Source organism: Anomaloglossus baeobatrachus, chromosome 2 (assembly GCF_048569485.1).
Source record: "Anomaloglossus baeobatrachus isolate aAnoBae1 chromosome 2, aAnoBae1.hap1, whole genome shotgun sequence".
In the NCBI taxonomy this organism is placed as follows: domain Eukaryota; kingdom Metazoa; phylum Chordata; class Amphibia; order Anura; family Aromobatidae; genus Anomaloglossus; species Anomaloglossus baeobatrachus.
The window spans coordinates 644,867,317-644,884,644 of NC_134354.1; the positions used below are offsets into that span (position 1 = coordinate 644,867,317).

A 17,328-nucleotide genomic window follows, 5' to 3' on the forward strand; every position below is an offset into this window, starting at 1 on the left:
TAGGAGTGCAGGGAACAGGGAGCCGGCACTGACAGCGTGAGACCGGCGGACACTGGTAACGAAGGTAAATATCGGGTAACCAAGGTAAGGGCTTCTTGGTTACCCGATGTTTACCGTGGTTACCAGCGTCCGCAGAAGCCGGCTCCCTGCTGCCTGCACACGTAGCAGAGTACACATCGGGTAATTAACCCGATGTGTACTCTGGCTAGGTGTGCAGGGAGCCAGCACTAAGCGGTTACCCGATATTTACCTTAGTTACCAAGCGCAGCATGCTTCCACGCGTTGCTGCTGGCTGGGGGCTGGTCACTGGTTGCTGGTGAGATCTGCCTGTGTGACAGCTCACCAGCAACCCGTGTAGCGACGCTCCAGCGATCCCTGCCAGGTCAGGTTGCTGGTGGGATCGCTGGAGCGTCACTTAGTGTGACGGTACCTTAAGAAGAACTCGCGGTGTGTGAGAAATGTCTGCCGCCCTTTCTGCTTTATAGATAAATGTAATGTGATTTTTTTCATTCATGATACAGGAGAGACATACAGCACTTTGGTGTGAAGGTTTGTATTATAGAGCCGGGCTTCTTTAAGACTGCAGTAACCGATCTGGATTCTATAGAACATTCCCTGAAGCAGCTCTGGGACCAGATGCCACACGAGACCAGGAAGAGTTATGGAGACGTATTTTACCAAAAATGTGAGTTTCCAGAAGCGGGGGTTGTAAGTAATGCAGAACGATAAAAGTCTCTCGCTATACATTTCTCTTTACTCTGTCATTTTATTTTTGTTCTTTCCTGCAGCCACAGCCAATGTTGTAATTTAGGAACAGAGATTGTGCAGATTGCAGTTACAGAATGTAGAATGATGAAATTGCTCTAGACAAAGTCTGCACAATCCTCAGGGCCAAAGTTTTAAATTGTTGTGCCTTAAAGGGGTTTTTCAACACTGGTTTTACATTTTTAAAGATAACCTGTCATGTGTAAAAATGTGAATAACCCGCAGATATGGGATTAATCTACAGGGTATTCACATTCTGAACCTGCCCGGTGCCTGCACATTAAAGTCCACTGCCGGGAGGAATTTAAGTTTTTTCCACCAGGCAGCATTCTGGTTTCAGTCATGGGGCGGTGCTGGTGTGGGTTCAGTCACCGTTGTGTGTATGCAGAGTGGTGTCTGTAATCCCCCACTGACTGACAGCTGGATCTAATGCAGAGCGGCTCTTACTCAGTACAACCGCCGCTCTCCATACAAAGAGCGGTGACTGAACCTGCGCCAGCGCCGCGTCCATGACTGAAACCTCAACGCTGAAGAATAAAGTTAACTTCCTGCTGACATTGGGCACCGGACAGATTCAGAATGCTACGGTATTAACCTGCTGATTAACCCCATATTTGCAGATTAATAGCACTTTTCCACATAACAGGTTCCTTTTATAGAGAACATCTCATGTTCAAAATAGCTATTTAACTACAAATTAATCTGCAGGTAAATAGTGTTAAAATGCTCTCTGGCTACTTTACTAAAAGCATTACTGCTGGGAGAAAATTAACTTACAGTTGACACCAGAAATTTACATTCACTACCTACTTTACATACACATCTGCATGTTTTTCTCACTATCTGACATGAAATCAGAATAAACCTTTCCCATTTTAGGTCAATTAGGATTACCAAAAATATTTAGATTTGCCAGAATAATGAGAGAGAGAGAGAATGTTATAAGGCAATTTTATTACTTTCTGCAAAGTCAAAAGTTTCCATACACTAAGGGGTACTTTGCACGCTGCGACATCGCAAGCCGATTGCTGCGATGCCGAGCGCGATAGTACCCGCCCCCGTCGCAGCAGCAATATCTTGTGATAGCTGCCATAGCGAACATTATCGCTACGACAGCTTCACATACACTTACCTGCCCTGCGACGTCGCTCTGGCTGGCAACCCGTCTGCTTTCTAAGGTGGCGGGTCGTGCGGCGTCACAGCGACGTCACACGGCAGGCGGCCAATAGAAGCAGAGGGGCGGAGATGAGCGGGACGTAAACATCCCACCCACCTCCGTTCTTCCGCATAGCTGGCGTGAGCCGCAGGACGCAGGTACGCTGATGTTCCTCGCTCCTGCGGCTTCTCACACAGCGATGTGTGCTGCCGCAGGGGAACGATGAACAACATTGTACCGTCGCTGCAGCTAAATTATGAAAATGTCGGACACTACACCGATGATACAATTACGACGCTTTTGCACTCGTTAATCATATCAAAAAGGATTTACACACTCTGATATCGACAGTGACGCCGGATGTGCGTCACTTTTGATTTGACCCCACCGACATCGCACCTGCGATGTCGTAGTGTGCAAAGTACCCCTAAGAGTACTATGCCTTTAAACAATATGGGACAGCCCATATGATGATGTCATGTCTTTGGAAGCTTCTGATAGGTTTTTTGGCAACATCTGAGTTAATTAGAGATACACCTGTGGATGTAAATTAATGCACACTTGAAACACACTGCATTTTTGTGTAGCATCATGGGAAAGTAAAAAACAATGAGCCAAGATCTCAGAAAGAGAATTGTGGACTTGCACAAGTCTGGTTCATTCTTGGGTGCAATTTCCAGATACCTGAAGGTGCCTTGTTCATCTGTACAAACAATTATACGCAAGTACAAACAATATGGGAATGTCCAGCCATCATACCACTCAGGAAGAAGACTGGTTCTGTGTACCAGAGATGAACGTGCTTTGGTCTGACAAGTGCATTTCAATCCAAGAACAAAAGCAAAAGACCTTGTGAAGATACTGGCAGAAGCTGGTAAGATTGTGTTATTATCCACAGTGAGACGAGTACTGTATCAACATGGAATGAAAGGTCACTCTGCCAGGAAGAAGCCATTACTCCAAAAGACACATAAAAAAGCCTGATTAATGCTTGCAATTGCACACAGGAACACAGACTTTAATTTTTGGAGACATCTCCTGTGGTCTGACGAAACTAAAATTGAACTGTTTGACCATTATGACCATCGTTACATTTGGAGGCAAAAAGGAGAAGATTTGAAGCCTAAGAACACCATCACACTGTGAAACACAGGGGCGTCAGCATCATGTTGTGGGGCTGTTTTGCTGCAGGAGGGTCTGGTGCACTTCACAAAATAGATCACATCACGATGAATGAAGATTATGTGGCAATACTGAAGCAACATCTCAAGATATCAGCCAGGAACTTAAAGCTTGAGCGGAAATGGGTCTTGCAAATAGACAATGACTCGAAGCACACTGCCAAACTGGTTACAAAGTGGCTTAAGGATAACAAAGTCAATGCTTTAGAGTGGCCATCACAATGCCTTGATCTCAATCCTATTGAAAATTTATGGGCAAAGCTGAAAAGGCCGGTGCGAGCAAGGCGACCTACAAATATGGCTCAGTTACACCAGTTCTGTAAGGAGGAATGGGCCCAAATTCCTACCAACTATTGTGAGAAGCTTGTGGAGGGATATCCAAAACGTTTGACTCAAGTGATACAGTTTAAGGGCAATGGTACCAAATACTAATGAAATGTATGTAAACTTTTGACATTATAGAAAGTAATAAAAATGCCTTAAAACATTATCTCTCTATCTTATTATTCTAGCATTTGGCAAAAATAAATAAGTTTGGTAATCCTCATTGACCTAAAATGGTTTATTCTGATTTCATGTCATATATAGAGAAAAACCTGCAGATGTGTCTTTTTAGATAGTGTATGTAAACATCTGGTTTCAACTGTATATCCTCCCTGGAGTAACTTGCTTTCAGTCATAGAGGCATGAACAGAGTGATTACAGTCATCACTCACTATACTGTTAGTGGCAGCTGTATTGACTCCCTGACACTTTGATTGACAGCCTGCTATGCAACATATTTGTGCAGAGAGAGCTGTCAAAGTGCTCGGTATTGATTAAAGCCATAGCTCATCATATAGCGAGCGATGATAGTAGACCTTCCGTGCACGGCACTATGACTGAAAGTGAGTGGCTCATCAGTTTATTTCCTCCCAGTATTTGCATGATCTGAGATACACTGCCAATAGCAGCATGAAACGATTTTCTTCTCATTCTGAATCGGCAAGAGAAAAAAAATGCTGATCCGCACAGCACCATAATATGTAACATTCAGCCGAGTGCTATCTGATAAAACATAACATAGCACTCACCCCTGTTATACAGTCCTGTGAGTGTACACTAATGCTAGTAGTGGATCCCAAACACAGAAGAGGTGCAAATCTTTCCATGACATGCTTCCTGGTTTTAGTTTACCATTACTGATAATAAAAAGATGCAGTGTTAACGTCGCTGAATATTTCACAGAACATGCCACGCCACGTTTTTTCTCTGTTTGATTCTACCAGGAAAAAGTTTGCATGTCAATGTTTGATATCTGGGACATATGGCACTAGAGTGTGGTTTTATTTACTTCTTTAGAATGCTGTAACGCTGCGTCCCTGCCTCTCCCCTCCTGCAGGGACACGCTCTGACTCACCGATGCCGCTGGCTCCCTCCCTGCCCGGCGTCCCTGCTCTCTCCTCCACATGGGTTTCTTTTCTTTCCCCCTCCCGGAGTCTGTGCGTGTGTCATAGGACCTTTGGAAGTGCTCCTAGGGAGTGCGCGTGCACCGCTTCCCCTCTCTTAAAGGTTCAGCGTGCCACTCCCAGTAGTGCCTCTCAGCCTTTTCCTGAAAGGCATTGGGTATTTAAGGCAATCTCCCACTAGGAGAGTTGCCTGTTCAACACTATAGATCCTGTTAGTCAGTTGCTTCTGTCTAGTCAGTTGTCAGGTCCCTTCTGTCCTATTCCTGCCTGTCTCGTCTGGTCCTGTCCTGCCTGTTGCCACCTGGGTACAGCTTGTACTGCCAGTACCCGGCTACCAGCCCGTCCTGCCTGTTGGCACCTGATTCCTGTCCCGTCCTGCTTGTACCTGGACTCTGTCTGCCCTGATGGTGGTAGAGACTATGCCTGTCGGTCCTGATCCTGCCATCTGCCTTGCTATTGACTTTGCCTGGCCGTCCTGCCCTGTTGGTGCTAGAGACTCTGCTTGTCCATCCTGACTGTTCTACCTGCCTTGAGTCACCCTGGTGGTCCCTGTCTGCACTCTGTCCCATCTGCGCCTGTGTCCGCCCCTGTCATGTGGGTCACCTGCCACAGTCCCGGCCTCTATCCTACATTAGAGTAGACCTAGGGGTCTCCCTGTGGTCCAGTGGGTCCACTTCAGCTTGCCACAGTACCATCACCTGGCGGTGAGCATGACAAATCCATTTAGGCATGGTCACACGTGGCACGCTAGCTTATTCATCTGTATGAGACTTTATACTTTTGCATCAGGCATATTCATGCTTTAGGATTTCTTGATAAATTACAACATATTCTAGTTGTGGTATTTTGGACATTTTGCGTGTCTCATTTCTCTGCCCACTGTCAGCTTTAAGTCTGACAGATCACTCCTCCCCTCCCCGTCCAAGATTCTCTGCAGGCATCTAATTATTCTCCAGAGTCATCTCATCAAATAGGGTGGCGCATGCGCAATAGGCTTTTGATAATATTGTGTCAGCCAACGTAACAATTTGCGTATGCACCAAACCCTCTATTAAGATGACCTCGGGCAATAAATTGGCACCTGGGCATAATCACTGCATGGAGTCATGTCATCAGAAGGGCCAGCGCATGCACAGGTCATTAAGATGGTCACTGCACTGTCATCAGGAGCCTACTGCACATGGGATGCCTTGTCTGGTGAGACTCCAGTGGAGACTCTTGGACACGGGAAAAAGAAGAGCGATAACTTCCAAACTAAATGCTACAAGAGGCAATAAACATTAAAAGGCCTTTACAAATATTCCTGTAGTTAGGGTCTAATTTTCTGATACCAGGTTCCATTTAATGATGTATCCAACATATAATATTTTCCAATATTATTGCTTTTTTTAATACAGATATGAAAGTGCAGAGGCTGATCATGAATTTCATCTGTGATGCCGATATCTCCAAAGTGCCAAAATGCATTGAGCATGCCTTACAAGCGGCATACCCCCGAACAAGATACAGTCCAGGATGGGACGCCAAGCTGGTGTGGCTACCCGCATCTTACCTGCCGGCCTTCATTGTGGATGCTGTCCTTGCCTTTGTTCTACCTAAACCAGAACAAAGAGTCCATTAAGACTGATTCTTGAAAATGATCTAAATCTGGATCTTACTAAAGTGAAGTTTTCATTTCCAGGCTGTGATAAAGATTGTTTTATACTGGAAATGTACAAACAGTACGAGGCTCTACGCATAATCAGAATGAAATGTGTGGTTTGTAATTCTGACAAAGCAGCATATTTTCGGTATTTTCTCTCTTAGACTGTGAAATAGCGCTTATTAGATATGGCTTTAGTAGGCTGCTGACTTCGTGGTGGAACCAAAGTAAGGATTTAATGTCGGTTCTGGATAACAAGTCAGACATAAGCTGCTGATATTAACTCACATGACACAAAATCTCTGTAGTGGTAATTTAACACATTTCAATTGTAGACACTAATGTAAGATCTAATATGAAACTGCTTTTCTGAGATTGAACTTCTATACAAGTAAACATTGAGGTGAATGGGGATGAGCTGCAACACCAGACACAGCCAATAGAGAGGTGTGGTGCTATTTCTGGAAGACAGCAACCGTGTCTTTCTTAGTCCTGGACAATCCCCTTGTGCTAAGTTCACATGTCCTGTAATCATCTGTTATGGCAAGGCGGCAGTGCGCATGTGTCCCCAGCGCCGTTCTACTCCTTCCAGGTCACCACACTAGTCCTCATGCTCTTCCAACTCTGCTGTCAACACCTGGCTATAGTCAGGCGCGGCCAGTTGCTGCAGAAACTTATCCCTGCTGTGGCCTGCAGAGTTTAACTTCGCCAGCCTATCCTAGCCCTATGCCAGAGGGCAGTAGTTGTGGGCGAAGCCTAAATGGTACTTTACACACTGCGACATCGCTAACGATATATCGTCGACATCTAGCGTCGTTAGCGACATCGCAGCGTGTGACACCAAGGAGCGACGATCAACGATCGCAAAAACGTCAAAAATCGTTGCTCGTTGACACGTCGCTCCTTTTCATAATATCGTTGGTGGTGCATGTCACTGGTTGTTCGTCGTTCCTGCGGCATCACACATCGCTATGTGTGACACCTCAGGAACGACGAACATCTCTTTACCTGCGTCCACCGGCAATGAGGAAGGAAGGAGGTGGGCAGCATGTTCCGGCCGCTCATCTTCGCCCCTCCTCTTCTATTGGGTGGCCGCTTAGTGACGCCGCTGTGATGCCCAACGCACCTCCCCCTTGAAGGAGGGATTGTTCGGCGGTCACAGCGGCATCGCTGAACAGGTATGTGCGTGTGACGCTGCTGTAGCGATATTGTTCGCTACGGCAGCGATCACCAAATGTCCTACGAACGACAGGGGGGGTGCTATCGCTCGCAACATCGCTAGCAATGTCGCAGCGTGTAAAGCATCCTATATTGTTGCACCCTTGCGCCCCGGTACCTCACATTCACAACAGATTGCTGGTTGTGTGTGTTGATGTGAGTGTGGTACATTACACTCACTGGTTTCTTGTATTTTGCTGCCATCTTCCAAGTTTCGGCACTCAGGGTCGTCCACACATGAATCACGGGACATCCAAAGTTCATCTTCAAAACTTACTTTACTGAACAATCTTTTCCAACAAATGGTGGTACAACACTCGTGATAAGACACTTTCCTGATTTCCTTTCTTCCTAAATTACAACTCACTTCAGGACTTTCCTTTGGTTCCCATCTGACCTATCTCATTTTGAATCTGCCCTTCCTACTCTGACCCCCCTCCCTTAGGGGGTTTTTAACAGGCGCTACTTCTTCCCACAATCGAACTCCATGTCCGTATTCCTCGTCGGAGGAAAAATGTATTCTCACCCTGGCACCAAATAAGATGGCTCCAGACGTTCAGAAATTAACAATAAGATATCTAGTAACACCTCGCACTTAAACCAGCCTCTGCTCTCTGCTCAGTCAGAATTTACAAGATGGAGACCGTCCTTTTTCTCTGCACTAGCTCCTCCCCCGAGGGCTAATCCTAACTGTCAACTGTCACATGCCCTACAGTCGGTTGCCAGGCAACCTATTTTATACCATAATACACATATATTACCTTATGCATTATACCATATTTCTATACATTACTATGCAGAAACATATTACACTTTACATCACATCACATTACACATTGTATCAACATTCTTAGGCTGCTTTCACACTACTTTTTTTAACATGCGTCATGAACGTTTTTTTAACGCAAAAACGGATCCAGTGCAAATGCGTTTTCATTTCAATGCATTTGCAATGGACTCGCGTCAACATGCGTTCACATGCGTTTTCGTGCGTTATAGTGAGGATCCAGCGACTTGCAGTTTTTTAACTTTTTTCAAAAACGCTACTTGTAGTGTTTTTGAGCTGCGTCCAAATACTGTTTTTCACTGGATCCTGACTATACTGCACGCAAACGCATTTCAACGCTGGCATGCTGATAGACAGGATCCTGCTTGTGAGCATGCCCAGAAACCAGCCTGGCGTGATCAGTCTCTCTCTCCCCCTCCCGCTCTCCCTCTCTCCCCCTCCCTCTCTCCGCCTCCCTCTCTCCGCCTCCCTCTCTCTCTTTCTCTCCCCTCTCTCTCTCCTCTCTCTCTCCCCCGCCTGAGAGCTGTGGACGCTCATAACCAAGGTAACTATCGGGTAACCAAGCAAAGTGCTTCGCTTAGTTACCCGATGTTTACCTTGGTTACCTGTGCAGGGAGCAGGCAGCCTGGCTTCTAGCAGCTGCGGACGCTCGTAACCAAGGTAAATATCGGGTATCCAAGCAAAGCACTTCGCTTAGTTACCCGATGTTTACTTTGGTTACCAGTGTCCGCAGCTGTCAGATTCCGGCTCCCAGTCTATCACGTTCAGTTCCCCTCACTCCCGATCACATGACTTCAATGCCCACCCATAAACTTCACAGGATCCTGCAAAATAACACATGCATTTGCATGCGTTTTTCTTTGTAAAAACAGGATCCACTTTTACAGCAAAAAGACGTTCATGACGCATGTTAAAAAAACGTAGTGTAAAAGCAGCCTTACATAGACAGCTCTTTCTACACCTCGCCTGAATGTAGGTTCCTAGGAGCTTGTCTCTAGTTCCTGTCTGTACTTGATCATTCTGTATCTCCTGTTATTGTGTACAGTTTATCCTTACCTTGGCTATATATATTGGATTGGATTGTCGCCCACCTGTACCTCGTATCCGTGTCTCTGACCCTCTGGTCACAGGACTGCTCTGGAGTGGTACCTGCAGCCAAGCCTATCCAATCATAACCACCTGAGGCTCTAATGAATACCAGGTAGTGACTTAGTTACGCCATTCCAGGGTAAGCTCGGCTTCTGACACATTGGGTCCACATCCACCAGCGTTACACATTAGATTGGATCCAGCACCAATCCGTTATTAAAAAACTGTTAATTAGCCATCACATTTTCTCTCATTAGTAAAGGATCTATTTTTTACTGGATTAGTTTCAAATCTATATATATAATTGCCTTATTCTGTCTGTCTGTCTGTGTGTCTGTCTGTCTATCTGTCTGTCTGTCTGTCTGTCTGTCATGCTCCGAAATTGTGTCCTTACGGTGACACAAAGCTGATTGGCCGCTGGGCTCGCCATGGCCCCGCCCCCCCACACGGATTGGCCTCTCGCCCCGGCTCTCTGCAGGCCCCGCCCCCCTCACGCAATGCACGCTTGCTCTGGCCCAACTGACACGGAGCTCCGATTCCCAGGTGAGTACACACACACACATCAGATCACACTCACTCTCACACACACCTCACACATCAGATCACACTCACTCTCACACACACCTCACACATCACAACATGCTGGGATATCGCTTGCTTCTACACCGGCTCCGTCAGGATCCCGGCAGCGCCAGACATAACCTTGCGATGCTGGGATCTTGACGGAGGCCGTGAAAGCTGGTAACCATTATACACATCGGGTAACTAAGGTCCCTTAGTTACCCGATGTGTATCATAGTTACCAGTGTACACCGGCTCACACTCACTCTCACACACACCTCACACACACATCACATCGCATCCACACATCAAGGTCCTGCAGCTGCGGAACATACACACACATAACAGCACACACACACACACACACACAAATCAGATCACACTCACACACACCTCACACATCACATCGCATCCAAATACTCACAACATCCTGGGATATCGCTTGCTTCTCGGCGGCGATACTGTGCTGTTGTGAGCTTCCAGGACCTGCCGGGGGATCACATGGCCAGAAGCATGTGATATCCCCGGATGTTGTGAGTATCAGCGCGTATGTGCAATATCGTCAGTGTGTGTGTCTTTGAGTGTGAGTGTATGCGATCGGGTGTGTGTGAGTGTATGCGATCGGGTGGGTGTGTGTGGGTGTGTGTGAGTGTATGCGATCGGATCTGTGAGTGTCGGCAGAGGAGCACGGCGTGCTGGAGGAGGCTGGGAGGAGAGAGGCTGAACCTGGGGAAGGCTGGGATGGGGAGGCTGATGCTGGAGACGGAGAGGCTGATGCTGGCGCAGCATGGCGGATGGAGCACCTTTGGGAGTGCGCAGCATGGCGGATGGAGCACGTTTGGGAGTGCGCAGCATGGCGGATGGAGCACGTTTGGGAGTGCGCAGCATGGCGGATGGAGCACGTTTGGAAATGCGCAGCATGGCGGATGGAGCACGTTTGGGAGTGCGCAGCATGGGGGATGCAGCACGATGGGGAGTGCGGAGTATGGCGGATGGAGCACGTTTGGGAGTGCGCAGCATGGAGGATGCAGCACGATGGGGAGTGCGGAGTATGGGGAATGGAGCACGTTTGGGAGTGCGCAGCATGGCAGATGGACCACGTTTGGGAGTGCGCAGCATGGCGGATGGAGCACATTTGGGAGTGCGCAGCATGGGAGATGGAGCACGATGGGGAGTGCGCAGCATGGCGGATGGAGCACGTTTGGGAGTGCGCAGCATGGGGGATGGAGCACGATGGGGAGTGCGCAGCATGGCGGATGGAGCACGATTGGGAGTGCGCAGCATGGCGGATGGAGCACGTTTGGGAGTGCGCAGCATGGCGAATGGAGCACGTTTGGGAGTGCGCAGGATGGGAGATGGAGCACGATGGGGGGTGCGCAGCATAGGGGATGGAGCACGTTTGGGAGTGCGCAGCATGGCGGATGGAGCACGTTTGGGAGTGCGCAGCATGGGGGATGGAGCACGTTTGGGAGTGCGCAGCATGGCGGATGGAGCACGTTTGGGAGTGCGCAGCATGGGAGATGGAGCACGATGGGGAGTGCGCAGCATGGCGGATGGAGCACGTTTGGGAGTGCGCAGCATGGCGGATGGAGCACATTTGGGAGTGCGCAGCATGGCGGATGGAGCACGTTTGGAAATGCGCAGCATGGCGGATGGAGCACGTTTGGGAGTGCGCAGCATGGGGGATGCAGCACGATGGGGAGTGCGGAGTATGGCGGATGGAGCACGTTTGGGAGTGCGCAGCATGGAGGATGCAGCACGATGGGGAGTGCGGAGTATGGCGGATGGAGCACGTTTGGGAGTGAGCAGCATGGCGGATGGACCACGTTTGGGAGTGCGCAGCATGGCGGATGGAGCACATTTGGGAGTGCGCAGCATGGAAGATGGAGCACGATGGGGAGTGCGCAGCATGGCGGATGGAGCATGTTTGGGAGTGCGCAGCATGGGGGATGGAGCACGATGGGGAGTGCGCAGCATGGCGGATGGAGCACGTTTGGGAGTGCGCAGCATGGCGGATGGAGCACGTTTGGGAGTGCGCAGGATGGGAGATGGAGCACGATGGGGGGTGCGCAGCATAGGGGATGGAGCACGTTTGGGAGTGCGCAGCATGGCGGATGGAGCACGTTTGGGAGTGCGCAGCATGGGGGATGGAGCACGTTTGGGAGTGCGCAGCATGGCGGATGGAGCACGTTTGGGAGTGTGCAGCATGGGAGATGGAGCACGATGGGGAGTGCGCAGCATGGCGGATGGAGCACGTTTGGGAGTGCGCAGCATGGGGGATGGAGCACGATGGGGGGTGCGCAGCATACGGGATGGAGCACGATGGGGAGTGCGCTGCATGGGGGATGGAGCACGATGGGAAGTGCACACCTCCCCCCAACACACACACATACGCGCGCGCGCGCACTGCACAACACACCACACACTGGGAACCACAAACAACTGCCCTACACAGACACCCACACACACAGACAACGCTGCACACACAAATATACGCACATACCGCACAACACGCACATTGCACAAAACATACCTCCCCCCAAAACACACCACACACACACAAACTGCGCAACACACACACAACGCTACAGACACACAGCGCTCCACAAACAACGCAACACACAAACAACACCGCTCTCACCCCCCATCACACCCAGACAACATACACTTGGTAACTACACACAACAACATCTATATATATATATATATATATATAACAAAAATCATACATGAACTACACAATACGTAAATTCTAGAATACCCGATGCGTAGAATCGGGCCACCTTCTAGTTGAAGATAAATAGCAACCCATTAACGGATCCATTTTCCATAGACTCCAATGTTAAAAAAAATGGATCCTGCTGATATTTAAAAATTGACAAATAAGTTGTCTGCACAAATTTTTAGCTAACGGATTGCTGCTGGATCCATTCTAGTGGATGATTACTGGACATGTGAACATAGCATTAAAGGGAGTCTGTCACATTATAAATGTCACCCTATGTGCATGCACAATTGTATGGCACCGAAGGAATACTATTTGCTAAGGAGTCCAGTGGGCGGTCCTACTTAGTGATTGACAGTTATCTCTTCATGCAGTTAAGATGTAATTCACTGAATAGGACCACCCACTGGACCTTAAGTATAGAATGAGCAGAGATCTAAGTATTAAACTGCAAGGTAAACTGAATAGACGCCCACAAAACTATACAGTGTGTCCACCCATATCCTGTCCACTGCCATTAACTTTAGAACGACGGCAGCTATAGGCATAGAAGTGGTGTCTACCATATTGCACAACGTGCAGCAAGATACAGTATGCTGTCCAGAGTCCAGATGTGCATTGCAGCTGACAGTGGCCACAAAGTGGCATCAAAGTTAAATGAGCGCCATATGCGTGACCAGCATTCAATGGGTTTTTTTTGGGGTCATGGGTTTCATATCATAGCATTTCTGTATGCAAGGTGTCGATTCGTATTGAATTGATGATGCCCTACAACTTTGTAATTCACTTTTTTTCTCTATTTCGTTCAGTTTTTGAGATAAAAATGCTAACTCCGTTGTTTTCCACCAGGTGGCGCTATAGGTGGTTTCATTTCATTGCGTGGCGCATGGCTACTTTACTATACCTAGACACCACTTCTATGCCTATAGCTGCCGCCGTTCTCAAGTTAATGGCAGTGGACAGGATATGGGTGGACACACTGTATATCAATCTGCTCTGCAGTGTCTGCTCTGTCTATATCCACAGATGAGACTGCATGTTCAATGTGTCAGATTCCCTAAATTATATTTTTAGACACTTTTTAATCATGGCTGTATCTGGAAAAGCTATGTAGCCAACATGTCCATCTTTCTAGCTCTTACACGTGCTGTTAGCCACACTTGAATGTCTCATACACCTCTCTGCCTATATTGCGGCACATCTCAGTGATTTTCTGTTTAAAATACTAGAAAAGTTGATATAAGGTTTGTCATCATCTGACACAAGGTGACAACTCAGACTTGTAATATACTGAAATCACTGTGACAGTTCTGACTTATCTTATAAAGTCTTTAAGTGAATGTTTATCTGCTTCTAGTAATAAACATGATTCATAAACAAAATATGGCTTGTAATTGTTCTATTGTATCCTATAAGATACGAGAGACAGAACTTCTTCCATCGGCCTTCTGTTCTGCAGACGACCACAGCTTCAATATTAGATGACTCGTCAGATGATATTACCTTGTTCTACCTGCAATAATTACATTTCAGCACACTGTATTTCTTCTGACAGCTCAGAAGTGGATGTGAACCTGACACAATTCAGTAGATGTATCAAATAGACAAAGAATAAGGCACGCACCACAATGTAACTGCACAGCTGTACACCAATGTTATTGAATATGTCTGATTATGGTGACACCCTATATTGCAAAATCCAGGTCTTAAAAAGAAGTTCTATCAAGCTAAATGTGCCAGAATGCAAACAGAATTTGTAGCACACTTTGAGCCTTGGCTGATGTAGGACGTGGCTTACTGGGAAGGGGGAGTCACATGATCTCAACAAAATGTGCCCAAAAAATGTTCCAAAATTGTGGTGCACATTCCTGGCACAAAGTAAACCGGCTATAAAGTGGTCTAAACGAAAAGAGGTTGTAAACTGCTTTTACATTGATGGCCTAAACTTAGGACATCAATGTCTCATCGGTCGGGGTCCGACACCCTGCACCCCTGCCGATCAGCTGCTTTCAGTGCCAGTGGTGTAGGCAGCCGGAAATGTTCAGTTCCAGAGCTACCCAGCCTTCTGATAGCTGTGGTGGCCGGGTACTGCACATCCGCCTCCTATTGATTTGAATGGGAGGCGGATGTGCAATACCCGGCCACAGCCACTATAAGTTGATGGGGCACATCCGGAATTGAGCATTTCTGTCCGCCAGCTGTCAGCGGCACTGAAAGCAGCTAATTGGAGGGTTGTCGGTCCCCAGCCGATCGGACATTGATGAATTATTCTAAGGATAGGCCATCAATGTAAAAGTAGTGGAAAACCTCTGCACAGTTAAAATGAGACAAATTTATCAGTTTGACCCACTGTAATAAATCTGGAGTATTTTAGAATTGTCCAGGCTAAGACTGCACTGTCTAAGAAACTCACTGTATTGATAAATCTGTCCCTATATTTATCTCTGCTGATGCTTCTATGTTTCCCTTGCTTGATCCTTTGACAGACTTTACATAGTCAGAACTCTTGGGATTGCAGTGGTCACAAAGAGCAACATGTTATTGCAGCAGGATGGATAGTACGAGACCAGCAAAGGACTAGCCAACTATTACCAGACGAAAAAAGAAGGTTAAAATTAGCATTTTATTTCAAACACTTAAAATCCATAGAAAAGTGATGAGATAACACTGATTATATATTATCTGCATTTCAAATGCGATATGTGTTCTGAATCATGAGAAAGTACCATTACCAGGTGACATGAGTATAGAGGTTTAGGTATTTTTGTTACAGTATGCGTCCTCCTCGTGTGAACATGCACTCAAAAGGGTTTTTTTGCATGTGTTGGGGGTGGGGCCCAGCTTCCCCATCGCGGGGGCTGCTCGTGGAGATCGCGCTCGGATCCGGTGCCTCCTCCTCGGTGGCTCAAGCGGGCCAGACCCGGGGCTCGAGCAGCGCACCTCGCCCTCGAGTGAAAAGGGGAGGAATTTGGATTTGGGATATATATAGAGTTTGTGACGCCGCCCATGGGTTGTGGTGATGGTGGGCACCACCGCTGCTGGTGACGGGGTTCCCGGGAGCGATGGCGGGGAGCGGCTAGGTGTTAACCCCTCCATGGGTAGGGGCGGTTGGTCCCGGGGCCCGATGGAGGGGGTGGGGAGCTGCTGCAGGGCACAGTGCTGCGGTGCGACGCGTTGCCGGATGGCACTGTTGTACTCACGATTAAACCACACAGAGTCACTGGTAAACTAGGAACTGCCGGTGTCCGCAGCCTTCGGTACGGAGGGTGTTTTTGGGATCCCACACACGGTACAGCAGACCCCTGTTCTTGCCCTGCAGCCAGATGCCTCTTTCTCCTGCCTTGTTCTCCACTCTCTCTCCTCAGTCGGGAACGGGGAGCCCACTCCCCCTGCAGTGATCCGGGTCTTCCCTTGATGCCGGCGGGCCGCTACCCTGCCCCGCTCACCTCAGGCCCCTTCCTCACACTTCCCTTCCTTACAGCAGCCAGGAGCTATCCTCCCCTGGTCTGCGCTGTTCACCCTCCTCACACACTCTGCTCCAGCCCCTCCCCCGCTGCTCTGTTTAGCTCTTACACTGGGGGGGGGGGTGTCTGTCCTGCTGCACTGGTGTGGGATCAGGTTACCAAGGAGGAGAATGGCCTGCACTTTGCTGGATTTCTACAGGCTCTGTGACACCCTGGTTTTGCCAGGGCGTCACACAAGGGATATAACCTCAATTCTGGTTTTTGCTTGTGGATGTCAGTGGCCTTATTTCTTGAGAGTTAAGTTGCTTAATGTGGCCAGAAATGTTTACCACTGTGGAATAATGGTGGTGTCACACACAGCGACAACGACAACGACGTCGCTGCTACGTCACCATTTTCTGTGACGTTGCAGCGACGTCCCGTCGCTGTTGCTGTGTGTGACATCCAGCAACGAGCTGGCCCCTGCTGTGAGGTCGCCGCTCGTTGCTGAATGTTCAGCTTCATTTTTTGGTCGTTGCTCTCCCGCTGTGACGCACAGATCGCTGTGTGTGACAGCGAGAGAGCGACGAAATGAAGCGAGCAGGCAGCAGGAGCCTGCATCTGGCAGCTGCGGTAAGCTGTAACCAAGGTAAACATCGGGTAACCAAGGTGGTTACCCGATATTTACCTTCGTTACCAGCCTCCGCCGCTCTCACGCTGCCAGCGCCAGCTCCTGCTCTCTGCACATATAGCTACAGTACACATCGTGTAATTAACCCGATGTGTACTGTAGCTAGGAGAGCAAGGAGCCAGCGCTAAGCAGTGTGCGCGGCTCCCTGCTCTCTGCACATGTTGCAGCACAGCGACGCCTGTCGTTATGATCGCGGCTTCGGCTGCTGTGTTTGACAGCTAAGCAGCGATCATAACAGCGACTTACAAGGTCGCTGCTACGTCACCATTTTGGTGACGTAACAGCGATGTCGCTGTCGTTTAGTGTGACCCCAGCTTAAGGAGCCAGACAGAAGTGGTTTGTGTCCTGTAATACTGATATACCACTCTGGATTTGCCATGCACACTTTCATGGGATTGTTAAACACATACATGGATTCCAGTACACCTGACAGGCACATTATATCACAGATCATTGCACCGGGGCAGATACTATGACAAGCTTAAGCGCACCAATCACCAGGATTTCCTATATAAACTAAAGCCAATGCTATGCTGGCTCTATCAGGCTGATTCTATACATACCTGTAGTGGTCAGCTCGGATGTTTAGGTTTTGAAACACAAAGTTTATAAAATGAGCAGC

General features: G+C 48.2%; 1 protein-coding gene across 1 annotated transcript in view; it reads left to right on the forward strand.

Annotated features, from left to right (window-relative positions):
- RDH5 (retinol dehydrogenase 5) overlaps positions 1–12,553 on the forward strand; it is a 111,100-nt gene extending 98,547 nt beyond the window's left edge. Inside the window, exons 4-5 of the mRNA XM_075336952.1 lie at positions 522–685; positions 5,948–12,553. Of these exons, the coding sequence (XP_075193067.1) occupies positions 522–685; positions 5,948–6,171 (388 nt within the window). The 3' untranslated portion in view covers positions 6,172–12,553. The remainder of the gene's footprint in view (positions 1–521; positions 686–5,947) is intronic.
- The last annotated feature ends 4,775 nt before the right edge of the window (positions 12,554–17,328 follow it).